The sequence below is a fragment of the Protomyctophum parallelum genome, assembly GCF_964188405.1.
Source record: "Protomyctophum parallelum genome assembly, chromosome: 22".
In the NCBI taxonomy this organism is placed as follows: Eukaryota; Metazoa; Chordata; class Actinopteri; order Myctophiformes; family Myctophidae; genus Protomyctophum; species Protomyctophum parallelum.
The window spans coordinates 26502270-26517835 of NC_139714.1; the positions used below are offsets into that span (position 1 = coordinate 26502270).

A 15566-nucleotide genomic window follows, 5' to 3' on the forward strand; every position below is an offset into this window, starting at 1 on the left:
GGCAAAGTAACATGCAAAGTGAGTTTAACATTGTTTAACGTTGTTTAATGCAACCAGATAGGACTTCTCTGTGTGGATGTATGGGCTGTCGAGGCCAGAAAGTAGTTTTTTGCCACTCAGTTGGCCTTCCTGCATAACTTCCTGGTTTGACGATGATGTCACACGCATACCCTCTATTCAAACATGAGTATACTGAACATTTTGAGCATCTCAGGAAATCTGTCGCACAAACAGTTTAGAAGATAGAGCCGTGTTTGAAGTAGCTGTCTGGTGTGGTCATTTTCAAGGTATTTCGCCCCGGATAGATAGTTTTCCACAGTTCCTAAGTTGTTCGCAGCGGTCATATTAGCCAGGAACAGTTGAGATATTCTCAACGTGCATACTGTACATATCTTAGCCAGGTCCTGGAGTATAGTTCCATCACACCCTCCACCCCATTTCTATTGTAATAATACATGTATAGACCATATTCATGTGGCTTAGAGATGATGGGGCTTGCCTGCAAATCATGTCTGGGAATAAAAAGGAAAACCAATTGGACATTATCATACATTTCTGTTTATTACTACAAAATATTACAGGAAGATCTGGAAGGATTAAAAAAGATATGACAAAAGGTCGAGTAAGGCAATAAGGTGCGAAATATATTAGCATTTTTGTGTGTCATTAATGAAGCGCTACAATTTAAAATGCTGAGACATAGTTTATCTGTTTGAACACACATTCTAAGTCAACAAAAAATACCTCTGAATCATCCCTCTCTTCTCTGCCTCTAGCCCACTTGTTCCTTGTATTTTCCTCTGTACAACTCTCTCCCTGACGCTGTGATCAGTCTGAAACATACAGTCCTTTCACTCTCTCCCTGACGCTGTGATCAGTCTGAAACATACAGTCCTTTCACTCTCTCCCTGACGCTGTGATTAGTCTGAAACATACAGTCTAACATATTGAGAGTGATTCTTCTCCATTTTGATTTGCGCACACCAATCCCCCGTGCACCAGGCGACCCCTTCACAGGCTGGTCCTCTCCCCGTGCACCAGACGACCCCTTCACAGGCTGGTCCTCTCCCCTTGCACCAGACGACCTCTTAAGGCCCATGTGTCCTGTGTTCAGAAATAGAAGTAAAGTGTTTACAAGTTCACAGAACCTGACATTATTTTTTGTATATAGAGTGTCGCAGTCCCGCCCCCTTTCATGACGCCGAGAGACCCAGAAGTGAATTCCAGTTAATCCCACCCCCCCCCCCCCCCCCCCCCCCCCCCCCCCCCCCCCCCCCCCCCCCCCCCATAGGCTTTTCAAAAAGTAATTTATTCGGTCTGCTATTTTTCAATAGCTAAAGTACAACATAATGCTATAAACACCAACAGGGGGTTCCCGTCTAGAATGGGTTAAAATAACTAAATATGGTACCGTGAAGGTGATGCTGTCGTCCAAATCATATTTCCTCGCCGCAATCTCTTTCACTTCCTTCTCGATATTCTCCTGGGTTGTTCCCTTCACGTCGATGTAGTAACAGTTGGCGCTGGCATAGTGGCAGGAGATGGCCTGGACACACACACGCACACGCACACGCACATGCACACGCACACGCACACACACACACACACACACACATACACATACACATACACACGCACACGCACACACACACAGTTTGTTTTTTTATTTCAAAAAGGGTTGTACATTCTGCGAAATTAATACGAACACACACACACAGCTAGGTGGCAAAAAGGCTGTCGTGCAGTGGGGTGCACAGATCATTTAGACTTTAGAGGGGCAGGTGCTCAAGTGAAAAAAAAGGGCACCTTGTGCAGCGCGTGGAACCGTCCGGTTGCCTTAATAGAGTGAGATTTATAGATTTTGGGGCCTAAATAATATATTAGAAGCTTTTTTTAATCACGAATTGATCAGTATCACCATGGTCCACATACTGTACAGTGTACAGTGCAGTGTACCAAAAAAAGAAAAGAAAAAAGGGGCACATTTGTCCAGAGGGAAAATGTGCTCTAGCACCCCCTAGTGCTCCAGACTGTGGCTCAGGAGGTAGAGCAGGTCCAATGATCCCTGGGTCGGCGGTTCGAATCCCGGCTCCTCCTCCTGTCTACATGTCGAAGTGTCCTTGGGCAAGACACTGAACCCCAAATTGCTCCCGATGTGCTGGTTGGTACCTTGCATGGCTTCCGCCGCAATCGGTGTGTGAATGGGTGAATGTAATGCACGATCTATGTAAAGCGCCTTGGATAAAGGCGCTATATAAATGCACCATTTACTAGCACCCCCTAGTGCTCTAGCACCCCCTAGTGTCTTATCTGTGCGCGCCACTGCTGCCGTGTGAATAATATGGTGGATGTCTGACCTTGCGGAATCCTTCCGTCTGGTTCATCCCCGAGCCGTGGATCAGCAGCGGGTGGAAGAACACCGTGTCGCCCGTCTCCATCTCCAGGTGCACCCGGGGATGCTGGGAGTCGTAGTCCCGTATGCCGTGGTACATCTTATTCACCCCACCCTGGAGGTGACAACAGAGTATAGCATCTTATTCACACCACCCTGGAGGTGACAACAGAGTATAGCATCTTATTCACACCACCCTGGAGGTGACAACATGAAATGCATGTTTATGCATTTGTTTTGTGCATGTACATATCGCTCTGCATGCGTGTGGAAAAGAATGAGTGAGCATCTTACGGATGCTATTATACAGCTTGGCTACGAATGTAAACTACTTGCGTTCATATATTTGGGCCTGCAGATTGCAGGCATGCCCAATAAGCCGAGAGCTGATCAGGCATCGGCAAAATTCTGTTCAGTGTCTGCAATAATTGGCAGTCGCCATATATGGAGAAGGCGATGCTTTCTGTACACGTGATCTGTATCCTGAAGCACTTGTTGTAGAGTTTTTTTTCAAGTTTGCTCATCCACTATTGTTTGTGTTCAAGAGATTTCTTGTAAAATGTGAATGCAAATAAAGACGTTAACCCATTTTGGGCGAGAACCCCATTTGGTGTTAGCATTATGTTATGCTTTAGCTATTGAAAAATAGCAGATCTACAAGCTCATAGCGCGCCACTCGGTGGCGCGCTATGAGCTTGTAGGTCTGCTATTTTTGAAAAATCGAAAGAACCACTGACATAGAAACATAGCTTTTTCAGAAAACTGTCAGGATGTAGAAGACATTTATAGAATCTGATCTCAGGTCAGAATGGGTTGTGTGTGTGTGTGTGTGTGTGTGTGCGCGCGCGTACCTCCCAGTCGGGGTAGTCGTGTTCCTTCAGGGTGCCGGTGTGTGTCCCCGGCAGCACCACCAGGCAGCCATTTTGCCTGGTGACTTTCTCCATGGCCGTCCACGAACACACGATCTGGTCGGCCGGACGGAAGGGGAAGTAATGCAGGTCCTGATGCATCGGGTGGCGCGACGTCTTGTTACCTGACGTAGAAATAGCACGTGTTAAGAAATCCATGTTGTCGGTAAAAACTACAGGGAACCCCTTTTGGTCCTTAACCCATTCTGACCTGAGATCAGATTCATACGAGGTTTCCACTGGACACACACTGGTCTGATTAATTGACATGAAAAAGGTTGAGCTCCACTGACAGGTTTTTCAGAGATTGAGACTGTTAGGATTCAGAAGATTTTTTAGGCGGTGCTCTCAGGCGGTGGCTCAGGGGTAGAGTGGCTGGACGGCAACCGCAAGGTTGCCAGTTCCAACCCTGTGGGCTCCCCCAGAGTTAGTGTCGAAGTGTCCTTGAGCAAGACTCTGAACCCCTGATTGCTCCTGATGTGCTGGTTGGTGCCTTGCATGGTTTCCTCCACCATCGGTGTATGAATGTGTGTGTGTGTGTGTGTGAATGGGTGAATGTAATGCACCATCTATGTAAAGCGCCTTGGATAAAGGCGCTAGGCTATATAAATGCACCATTTATTTTAATTTTAGAATCGGCCTCAGTTCTTTTGACTCCTCCTATAACATGACTCCTACATAGTTTCCTAGTTCATGACATAGTTACACCGTTTAAATAATCAATATTTCAGATTTGAATCTGAATGCCAAATTAGGCTATAGGTGAAAAAGTATGTCCTCGATGCCCTCCCTAGGTGATATTCTTTAGCGTAAGATGGACATTATAGTGAAATGCAGGTGCTATTATATATGTACAGTACTGTACCTGCGTCTGGAGGTTTGTTGATCAGCATAGTGTGCATGGCCATGATGTTGGGACCAGTAAAACATTCCACATACTTGAGAATCTGTGCAAAGAAATAATACGTTCATAATAATAATAATAATTATAGAGGCAAGCTTAAACTATATACTTGGCCTCTCGGCTGGGCACATGCAATAACTGTTTTTGACGCGAATGTAATATATTGTCCAGGCATTGACTGCTGTAGGGTGAGGTTCCCATTTATTATACACATTTTGTAATACAGCAGTTTTAGTAATGCAAATACAAACATACGGTAAAAACCGTGTGATCATAGCCTGTTGTGCCCATACCTAACCAAACCATTCAACCTGGCTTGTTGCACCTGTGTGCTCATAAGTCACTCCTGTGTGACACACACCCCCCATGGTGAACCCGCCCATCAAACGGGTTAAAGGTACACACAGGCAGAAATGGCTCCTTCACCCCGGCCCCTAATTGTGAATATGATGAGCAATTATCCAAGGGAGCCATAGTTCAATATTAAGTCATGAATTATTACAGTGCTTCTTGAAGCAGGAAGAGCTTGGATATGGGCCGCTCCAACTGCCCTGTCCTTGTCTTCAACTGTACTGAACGTACAAATCCTTTCCTGTCCGGGAAGGTCCTTGTCACCTTTCCCATGATCCATGATCCACGAGGAGCATTTTGATCCATGACAACAACAATGTCCCCTGTCATGTAACTCCTGTGAGGCTTCGTCCATTTTTGTCGTTCCTGCAGTAGCGGCAAGTACTCCCTTGTCCACCTCTTCCAAAACAGGTCAGACAGATACTGAACCTGTCTCCATCGTCTCCTGATATAAAGATCGTTCTCTTGAAAGAGTCCGGGTGAGAGAAGGGGTTTCCCTTTGAGCAACAGGATATGATTTGGAGTGAGAGCCTCTAAATCATTGACATCATCAGAAACTTTGGTTATGGGCCGGTCGTTTAGAATAGCCTCAACTTCGCACAAGATAGTGTGAAGGCTTTCATCATCCAGTGATTGTTGTCGTAAAACAGAAAACAATACCTTCCTAACCATTCTGATGAGCCGCTCCCAGACACCGCCATGATGGGACGCGGCGGGGGTGTTAAAGGTCCAATCAATACCCCTTTTCAGGAGCGCACTTTGAATCTTGCTGTGATCCAAAGCAGTGAAGGCCTCTCTTAACTCTCGCTCTGCTCCAACGAAATTTGTGCCGTTATCCGAACGCAAATGCTGCACTTGGCCTCTGCGACACATGAACCTCCTTATGGCATTAATACAGGAGTCTGTAGTCAGAGTGTAAGCAATCTCCAAATGTATGGCCCTGCTAGCCATGCAGGTGAAAATCACCCCGTACCTCTTGACCATAGCACGCCCTCTCTTGACCTCAATAGGCCCGAAGTAGTCCACTCCAACATTGGTGAAAGGAGGTAGGTCTGGAGTAATTCTTTCCATTGGCATGTCAGCCATTTTCTGCTCACTTGGCTGTCCTCGATACCGCCGACAGACTACACAGTCAGAGATCACCTTCCGACAGGCAGAGTTAGCATTGGTGATCCAGTATTTCCGTCGCAATGTTGAGAGCATGTGGTTTCTACCTGCATGTCCAAGTTGTCTGTGAATGTACTGCAGAATGAGGTGTGAAATATGTGTACCTTTGGAGAGTATTGCAGGATGTTTCGACTCTTCAGGTAAAGCTGCCCGACTGAGTCTTCCACCTACTCGCAGTAAACCATCCTTTAACACAGGGTCCAATTTACAGATGGTACTGGTTTTCCTTACACCAGATGCTCCACCTTCCAATGAAGTAATTTCTTCACCAAAAGATTCCTGCTGACTGAAACGGATGATAGTAGATTCTGCTCTGTACAAGTCACTTACAGACAGCGACTGACTTCGAACTGCAGCTCGAACCTTTCTCATCGCTTCTTCTACCATTTCTGGCTGTGTGAAAGTTCCATTGACAGATAAAGAAGTAACAACTTCATTCCTCTTTTTCCTCAACTCCAGAAGAATGCCTTTGAGCTTAAGGAACCAAGCGACTGAAGTCCTGAGTTTAGTCCACCCAGAAAAGTACTTCATGAGCTTGATAGTTGCACCTTCGGTTTCTGTGATGACAGCATTCACTATCAGCTCTCTTTTAATCTCTGGATCATCTGCAGAAATAGGCCGTGGTTCAAAAGGTCTTGGCCAGTCTGTCTCTGGCTTTCGCAGAAAGTCTGGGCCTGAAATCCACCTTTTGCATGCTATGAAGTTATCAGCAGTCAAACCTCTAGAGGCCTCATCAGCCGGATTATTCTTTGACCTGACGTACCTCCACTGAACAACCTTTGTTGCATCCCTTATAGCAGCCACTCTGTTTGCCACAAAGGTGTGGAACCGTTTGGTGTCATTGTTAATGTACTTCAGCACTGTCTGACTGTCAGTCCAGAAGCATGACTCCTCCAACTCAAGTGGTAATTCGTTCCTCAGCATCTTGTCAACTTTAACAGCTAACACAGAGGCGGTAAGTTCAAGACGAGGGATTGTTGTCTGTTTTAATGGAGCAACTCTGGCTTTGCCCAACATGAAAGCAAGGTGAACATCTTCATCCTGGTTCTCCATCCTGATGTAAGACACTGTGCCATAACCATGGTCACTGGCATCTGCAAAATGATGCAACTGCACCTGTATGGGTTCTCTGAAGCCATGTGGTTTAATGCAGCGATCAACCTTCAATTCTTCCAACTTTGTCAGGTCCAGCAGCCATTCGTTCCACTGCTGTGAGAAGGCCTGAGGAATAGGGTCATCCCAGGACATGTTTTTTCTACACATTTCTTGCAACAGTAATTTTGGTACCAAGGTGAATGGTGCTAAGAATCCCAGTGGGTCGTAGATGGAACTAACAATTGAAAGGATCCCACGTCTTGTGTGTGGTCGGGTTTCCACCGCTGGCTTGAACATGAAAGCATCACTTTCAGCGCACCAATTCAAACCAAGTGCCGTCTCCACTGGCAAATCTTCTTGGTCCAAGCATAGTTGTCTGGTTATTTTTGACCGCTTCGCTTCAGGAATAGATGATAGTACAGCCCGACTGTTGCTTGTCCATTTAACTAACTGAAATCCCGCTCTTGAGCATATGTCAGTAAGGTCCATTACCAACTGGGTTGCTTGTTCTTCTGTGGGTTCCGATTTCAGACAGTCATCCACATAAAAGTTGTTATGGATGGTATTTGTCACCTCTACATTGAACTCGTCCTTGTTGTCCACTGCATTCCTTCTCAAAGCGTAGTTGGCACAGCTTGGTGAAGAAACTGCTCCAAAGATGTGAACTCTCATTCTGTGTTCCACTGGGCTCTGTGAGATGTCTCCTTGTGGCCACCACAGGAAACGCAGAAAATTCACATGCTTTTCTGACACCTTTACTTGATGAAACATGGCCTGGACATCAGTCATTAGGGCAATGTTCTCTTGTCTAAATCTTGTCAAGACACCAAAGAGAGAGTTGGTGAGATCAGGACCTTGCAAAAGCCGACAGTTCAATGAGGTTCCTTTAAACACTGCCCCACAGTCAAAGACTACCCTCAGGGTTTTCTTTTTTGGATGATACACCCCGTGATGAGGGAGATACCACAGACTGCCATCCTTGCCCTCCACCTGGTCTTGAGGTACCACTTCTGCATATCCATTCTTGATCATATCCGTGAGGAATGCTGTATACTCCTCCTGGTATGCCTTATCCCTCATGAACTTCCTTTTGAGACTTTGAAGGCGCTGTTCAATTACACACCTATTGTTTGGCATGTTGACGTGATCTACTTTAAAGGGCAAGTCCATGCAATAATGACCTTCCAGCATGCATGTTGATTTCTGTAGGATTTCCATAAACTTCAGGTCCTCTCTGGACATCTCCTGCTTTTCCTCCAGTACCTTCTCATTGAAGTCTTGGTTATACTGGGAAACCAACAACTCCTCCAGCTTGACAATAGAGATCCTGTTGGCATATATGGTTGTACTGTTTCCCTGGCAACCATTATTCCCCCTCAAAGGGCCGTTGATGACCCACCCCAATAGGGTCCTCACTGCATAGGGTCCGTCACCAGGGCTGTTTATTACTTCCCAGGGTTCCATGAGTTTTGACGCATTCGTCCCGATCAACATTTCAATGTCAGCGTCTAATTCTGGGATTTTGACGGCCTTTAGATATTCCCATTTGTCGATATCTTTCTGTGTGGGAATATTACTCCTTGAAACAGGGATAGTATGATGAGTGAACATCTCTGGGAGCTCCACAAATTGGTTGCCATCCAACCTAGACACCTCCAGTCCTGTAAAGATTTCACTTTTAACAGCACTATCCTGGCCCATCGTGCGCAGTAAGATGTTGGTTTTTGTACCCTGCAAATTCAATTTTTCCATGAGGTGATTTGTGCAAAAGGTTGCTGTACTCCCAGGATCCAAGAAAGCATACGTCTGCAGCACCTTATCTCCCTTCTTAGATTTTATTTGCACAGGCACGATGGAAAGTGTGCTGTCTTGGTCTCCGGCCCCAGTACAACCATATGCTTGGAGGGAGACAAGTGCGCTACTAACTGGTCTTTCCCGTGTCTCATCTCTGTGGATATGCAGAATCGTTGGATGTTTTAAATTACACTCATCACAAGTCAGACGAGCTCTACATTGCTTATTTATATGTCCTGCATTTAGGCATCCGAAACACATTCCTTTTATTTTTAGAAATTCTATTTTCTCCCTTTGAGAAATTGCATTTAGTGTTGAACACCGGAATAATGGATGTCTCTCTCCACAGTACAGACATGACTCTGAGGCTGGCTCCTGTGATGTTATGGACTCAGGGGTTGCAGTATGGTTGGTAGCTGTGATTGTTGTTGCAAAACTGCTTTCTTTGATGTAACTCCTGGGTAGCTGTCTGCTTCGGGTTACAGTCTGTTGTGAGGTGCTTGGTCGTGCATCTGAAATATCTCCAAAAAGGGGATGTGTCAAGACTCTTACTTGGTTCTCCAGAAATTTCACCATGTCTGGAAATGTGGCCCTGTAGCCTCGTTGGTCCTGAATCGCACAAGCCTGAGACCTCCATCTTTCCCGAAGCTTATATGGAAATTTCAGCATGACCTGCCTCATGTTTGATGGGATGTCCATCTCCTCCATGTATTGGATCTCCATCATAGCATTGCAGCACCCTCTTAAGAACAATGCAAATTCCTGCAGTGCTTTAACATCCTCGGCTTTAATAGGGGCCCATCCGAAAGCTTTTTCCATATAGGCTGTGGCTATTGCATATTCATTGCCAAAGTGCTCTTTCAACAGTGCCTTTGCCCTTTCATAGCCTTCTTGTGGGAGCATATGTAGGCAGCTCCTCACCAGCTCTCTGGGCTGCCCCCTGGTGTACTGCTCCAAGTAATATAGACAGTCTTGGTAACTGCTTGCCTTTGCTTCGACACAATGTTCAAAGGTCCTGATAAATGAAGTACACTGTAATGGATCACCATCAAACACGGCTATGTTTCTTTGTGGTAGAGTGGATGCCATTTGTTGTTGTACCAGCAGTGTAGTTATTTCATTTTGGCGTTTCATGATTCCACAAATAGTCTCCGGGTCAACTGAGTTTTGTAATGCCTGTACTGGTGTTTGGTTTTGTGCAGACCTGTTTATGGGTTGTTGCTGTACATGAGGTTCTGAAATTGTATTGACATTTTGAATGGTGTTCCTTGGGGTGATTGTTAGCAATGGTCCATGGTTTGGTTGCAGCAGTTGTCTGACAATGGGATGTTTTGCACTTTGAGGGTCCATAGTATGATAACCTTTGACCTTTGGTCGAACATCAGGGGCGGATGAAATAGGTGGTGCTGTTGAGCCTTGGGCGTCCATCTTCGGCACAAACTCGTGTGCTTGTGGGTTAAATGCAAGACCTTGCCCTTTAAACCCTTTGCTCACATAAGAGTTCATTCCATTTGAAGGGGCCTTTCCTCCTACATCACTGCCCTCCAACACAGAGACCATTGCATCAGCAGCTGCTATTTGCATATTGAGGTCCAATTGCTCCTTGCTTTTCCTCAACTCCAGAATGCTTTTCCTCAATTTTTCCTCTTGTGCCTCTATTTCGTGTCTCTTTTGCAGAGCAGCCACTTTTTCCAATAAAGCTGCCTTTTCTGCCTTGGCTTTTAAGCATGCAGATGACACCCCAGAACCTTTGCTAGAGGCCCTTGACCTCTTTGACCCCTTTGACACATGAGACACAGATACATTAGACACACTGTCCTCAGGATTAATGTCATCTTGACACGGTACATGTTCACCCCAATCATCATTTGCATTATCATGTTCACCAACCTCATTTGAAAAACCATTTTCCTGTAACCATTGTGATGTGTCTTTAATGAACGTGTTACCCTTTGTCATCACTGAATGGAGCCATGCATTTTGTTTGCTTTGCTCCCCCTCAGGCATAGGGAACTCAGTGAACAGTGTGTTGTGCTGTTCTGCAGCCTTTTCAAATAGGGTTTTGATCCTTCTCAGATTTTGATTGACAGCAGAGACATTTTCCTTTGAAGCCATGAGAGCAATGGTTTGTGTCTTTAGTTTGTTTGCCTGTTTAACCTTTCCATTCCTTTCCATTTGAAGCCGTTCCATTGTCATTTGGATTCCTTTCAAAGTTGGCGTCCTCACCCTTTTTTCAATGTCAGAACCCACTTGTATTTCTGCAGACCCGGTTTGTTTGGTACTGCTCATTTGCATTTCTGCAGACCCGGTTTGTTTGGTACTGCTCATTTTCAACCAAGTGAACCAACAATAAATCAGTGCATAAATTCGTTTTTACCAAAAAATAAAATACACATTCATTTGCATTTTGCAACCAACAATAAAAGTGTATTAAATGCAACCATGAACAATAAGACCCAAACAGTGCATTCGTTTGCAACCAATGATAAGACCTTTAAACAGTGTAGTTTCGTTTGCAAACAACAATAAAACCTTACGCAGTGTTTTCATTTGCAACCAAACAATAAGAACCAGTTAGGCATGTGTGTGTGCGGATGTTGTGCAAATATTATGCTGCGTTAGTGCGTTGTGCCGTTTTGTCAGAGACACGCACTCTTGTGCTATCCTGGCGTCTTGGTGTGCGCGTGTATGGCAGAAGGGGGGGGGGGGGTTGTTTGTTCATCAAACAGCGGCTGTGATCCAAGTCATTTTACGGTGCGATGCCGCTCCAAACAAAAACAAATGTGTGAGTGAATATGCACTAACCAGCGATAGCCTGCAGCATTTTGCATGTGTCGGCGATCAGTGCGCTCCGTTTCTTTCACAAAGGGGGGGGCGGGGGGGGGGGGGCGGCCCGGCCCGGGGAGACGCCGTTCTCAGATGAGCGAAGTGTTGAAGTTGTCCAGTCCAGTTCGGGAACGATCCAAAGCTCTTCTTCCATCCAGCGTTGTTGTTGTTGTTGTTGTTCAGCAGTCGTGAGCAGGATCTCCGAATCAGAATCTCCAGATGAGATGAGATGAGCCAGGATCGATTGTCTTCCTTTGTCCACACGATCGGGTTTTTACTTGTATAGAGGCAAGCTTAAACTATATACTTGGCCTCTCGGCTGGGCACATGCAATAACTGTTTTTGACGCGAATGTAATATATTGTCCAGGCATTGACTGCTGTAGGGTGAGGTTCCCATTTATTATACACATTTTGTAATACAGCAGTTTTAGTAATGCAAATACAAACATACGGTAAAAACCGTGTGATCATAGCCTGTTGTGCCCATACCTAACCAAACCATTCAACCTGGCTTGTTGCACCTGTGTGCTCATAAGTCACTCCTGTGTGACACACACCCCCCATGGTGAACCCGCCCATCAAACGGGTTAAAGGTACACACAGGCAGAAATGGCTCCTTCAATAATAATAATAATAATAATAGTTTTATCTGTGTTTCAGGTGGGAGTACAAATACCTATCAATCTGGGGGTCCTTGACATGAAAAAAAGGTTTGAGAACCATTGTATTAGTATTATTAACATATAAGTAGTGTGTTTGTGCCTACAGTAGAGTTTTACTGCTCTAAATATGACTATGTAAAAATGGAGACATGTTTTTTGCCAAAGGGACTTTTGTTGTGGCAGATTTTATTCGTCAAGCTTGGGAAAGAAGACAGAGTACTCTGTATACGTCTGAGTTGTAATATAATGCATTATGTAATGTAAACATGCTGTAAATGCAATTGTGAAATGGTGTCTTAAGCCCAACACACACCGGGTGCGCAGCGACACGGCACAGGCGTTGCCCGCGCGGCAACGCCTGGAAAATAGAACAGTGGCGTATCGGAGCGTCAGGCGAGGCGCCAGCGCGCGTCCGACGCCGCCGGTGTGCAATAGGTTCATTGGAAATAACGGAGGCGGCTGTTTTGATGCGCGGCGTTCACAGACGGTGTGTGGGGCCCATTATAAACCCAATGAGGCACATTGCGCGCAGGACACGGAAATAAATAATCAATCAATCAATCAATCAATCAGTACCTGTGGTAAGGTGCAGTATCTGAACAATTCCGGGTCTTCCTGGAAGTCCTGGAGCTTGGAGACGGCCTTCTGATCCGGGACGAACTCGGACTTTGCGATGGAGACGTCTCTCATCACCACCAGACCGAGGGGTTTCACCTCCCGTCTGCAAATACGCCCAAACTCACCCCTGAAGACCATGCAAGCACGCACGCACACACACACACACACACACACACACACACACACACACACACACACACACACACACACACACACACACACAGGGGGGGCGAGAGAGGGGGATATAGAGACAGATTGTGTTCAGTCCTCAGGGAAGATGGGATCTGTTCTCCTCTGCTCTCCTCTGTTCTCTTCAGCACCAGACAGTGAATAAACACAGCTGGTTTCTCTGTGTGTGTGTGTGTGTGTGTGTGTGTGTGTGTGTGTGTGCTCACAACGTGTCAATGTAGATTGGCTAGTTGAACTATTCAAAAATGTTTTTCAAAATAGTAAAAAAAAAAGGCAAAGCAGTCTAGGGATAAGGGGTTTAGCGGGCGTGGGAGATGACCATTTCTGTTGACCGTCATAAACGCAACTTATATCACCTTAACACCCACGTTTAGGTAGAAGCTAAAGCCTGAAGAAGACAGTTGTATACCTTTACGTGTGGTGAGGAGGAATAAATGGAACAAATCTACGGCTGGAGTGGACCTGAATTCATTGAGTTATACAAGTGTGTCTGTAACTCTCATGTTTAGCTCCTCATGGCCTTTTAAACAGCCGCAAATTCCGCAATACACTTACCATTTTGCTCCCAACAATATTATTGTGTATTATTATTATTTACAATCATGCAATTCATATTAGAGCCAGTGCCACATAAAGCGCAATATTCCTACCGGGATCTGTTTTTCTGATCTGCTATTCCATCTAGTGATCTGACAGTTTGTGGTGATGATGTTACCAACTTACCTTCATCCCCCACTGCCCCCCCCCCTTTCCCCTCACTGTATATATGTTTATTTTACCTTTTTACCTCCCTTATGATGAATTCCCCTTCTGTTCTTTGACTATATAGAAGTGTCTATTTGTACGTCTCTAAATGTTTTGATGAATTGAACAAGGTGGAGCCTCTTGTAAACAAGTGGAATGCTTAATTGGGTCGTCCACTCACAGTTAACAGTCTTTTGTATTGAGTTGTGCTTGAAATGTACTGTAATTCTGCAAACTGTTTCAATCAATCAATCACCTGAACCTGTCGATGTCCTCCTCAGACACCAGGTTCTTGATGAGGACGAAGCCATTCTCTTCGTAGGACAGCCTCTGCTCGGTGGTCAGCAGGTCGTTGTCGAGTGTGTACCTGAAAAATAATTAAAAGTAAACAGCAGGCTTTGTTGGTCAATGATTGATCTATGGACTCTACATCCCAGATACACAAGGGGGGGGGGTAATGTGTGTGAAAGGTGACGAATCAGCTGCTTGTATAACAGGTGGTATAGATATAGGCCTGCCTGCTGTGGATATACAAGTTAGCCTATGAATAGAATTATTACAGTGGAATTACAGAAGTGATTTCACAATATATATAAAAGAAAACTTACCTAAGCACTTGTGGGTGATAGTAGGCAACTTGGCCAGAAGTGGGCGATGCTTGCTATGTGAAATCAGTCAAGGGCTGTACATTTGTACGATATTGATGTGTATATAAAATATAGAATTAACCTCGCGCCTCCAGGTTGTCCTAATATAGAATATATTCAGCTTGCATTGCAGCTGTACGTGTCCCGAATATAGGTTCTGTTCGCTATACTTTCAGCGACCACGAAAACAATAATCAAAACAAAAACAATATTGAGCAGCCTTTATAGCCTACCAGCAATTAAGACGAACAGTAAAATATCCAAAACACCGGATCTGGCAAAAAATAAATATCCTCGGGGAGTGCATGGTCTGGTGGTCGCTCAGCGTCATTTACGATACATTTAAAGATAAATAGAGAGATAAGATGATGTATTTCCATGCAGCGGCCTTACCACTGTAGTCTATAGTCCTCGGGCTCGATTTGATGCAGACACACCCACTCCACGTCCACTATACTGTAGGCTAGACGCTATACAGTCGAGCATGAATGAACATCAATAATAAGCTGCATGTCAATCAACCAATAATCATAGGCTATACACAATCAGAAAAGGATACAACAAAATCACAAGACCGTCGGTCGAGATGACTGAAGACCACTTTGAGCCTCTCCGCAGCCCGCGACATTTCAGCCCAAATTAATTAAAGTAGGCTAATGTTGTTTAAGTCACTTTTCGTCTCTTTGATAGACTTGTTTGATAGTCTTTGTCCACTCGATCCTCTCATCAAATGGTTCACCACGGTCGGTACCACCGGTCCAAAGGGCACAGCTAGGACGGCTATAGTTCACTGTGACCGTTACGCAACTTTTGTCAACATATGCACTGGATGCTGCATTATTAATAATTATACTAGATCTAAACCTATACGTTCGTGGCATGATATCTCAAATCGAAAACTGCATTAATTAAGTTACATTTTTAAAATAAACGCTAAGTTTGTTTACTTTCCGGCCACTATCTTAATAAAACTAATAATTAAGATGTATTTTAGTAATCCAGTAATAACACATTATATTCAACCGTGTTGTTAACTTTAATCCAGTAGGAGGCGCCACACGACAACTAACAGATTGAATTGCTATAGAGGTTTATAAAGATGTGTTTTTTACTGCATACAGAACTGTGTGTGTAATAATCCAATCAAATGTCACTCACAGGTGCAGATATATAATAATTTTAGTGATATCAATTCTTGAATGAGGACGTTTAGTTAAACACACACACACACACACACACACACACACACACGCACACACACACACAC

At 44.8% G+C, this 15566-nt stretch overlaps 1 protein-coding gene across 2 annotated transcripts; it reads right to left on the reverse strand.

Annotated features, from left to right (window-relative positions):
- Positions 1-535: 535 nt before the first annotated feature.
- phyh (phytanoyl-CoA 2-hydroxylase) lies at positions 536-15106 on the reverse strand. Of its 2 annotated transcripts, XM_083757479.1 has the most exons (10): positions 14859-15106; positions 14261-14313; positions 13909-14019; positions 12678-12846; positions 4166-4247; positions 3244-3425; positions 2358-2507; positions 1412-1546; positions 1008-1104; positions 672-692 (listed from the first exon to the last, which is right to left on the reverse strand). In XM_083757479.1, the coding sequence occupies exons 1-9, from the start codon at positions 14925-14927 to the stop codon at positions 1051-1053; spliced, it is 1005 nt and encodes a 334-aa protein (XP_083613605.1). In that variant the 5' UTR covers positions 14928-15106; the 3' UTR covers positions 672-692; positions 1008-1050. The 2 variants fall into 2 exon arrangements, with proteins under 2 accessions (XP_083613604.1, XP_083613605.1); XM_083757478.1 differs by having other exon boundaries at positions 536-1104.
- Between the last annotated feature and the right edge of the window lie 460 nt (positions 15107-15566).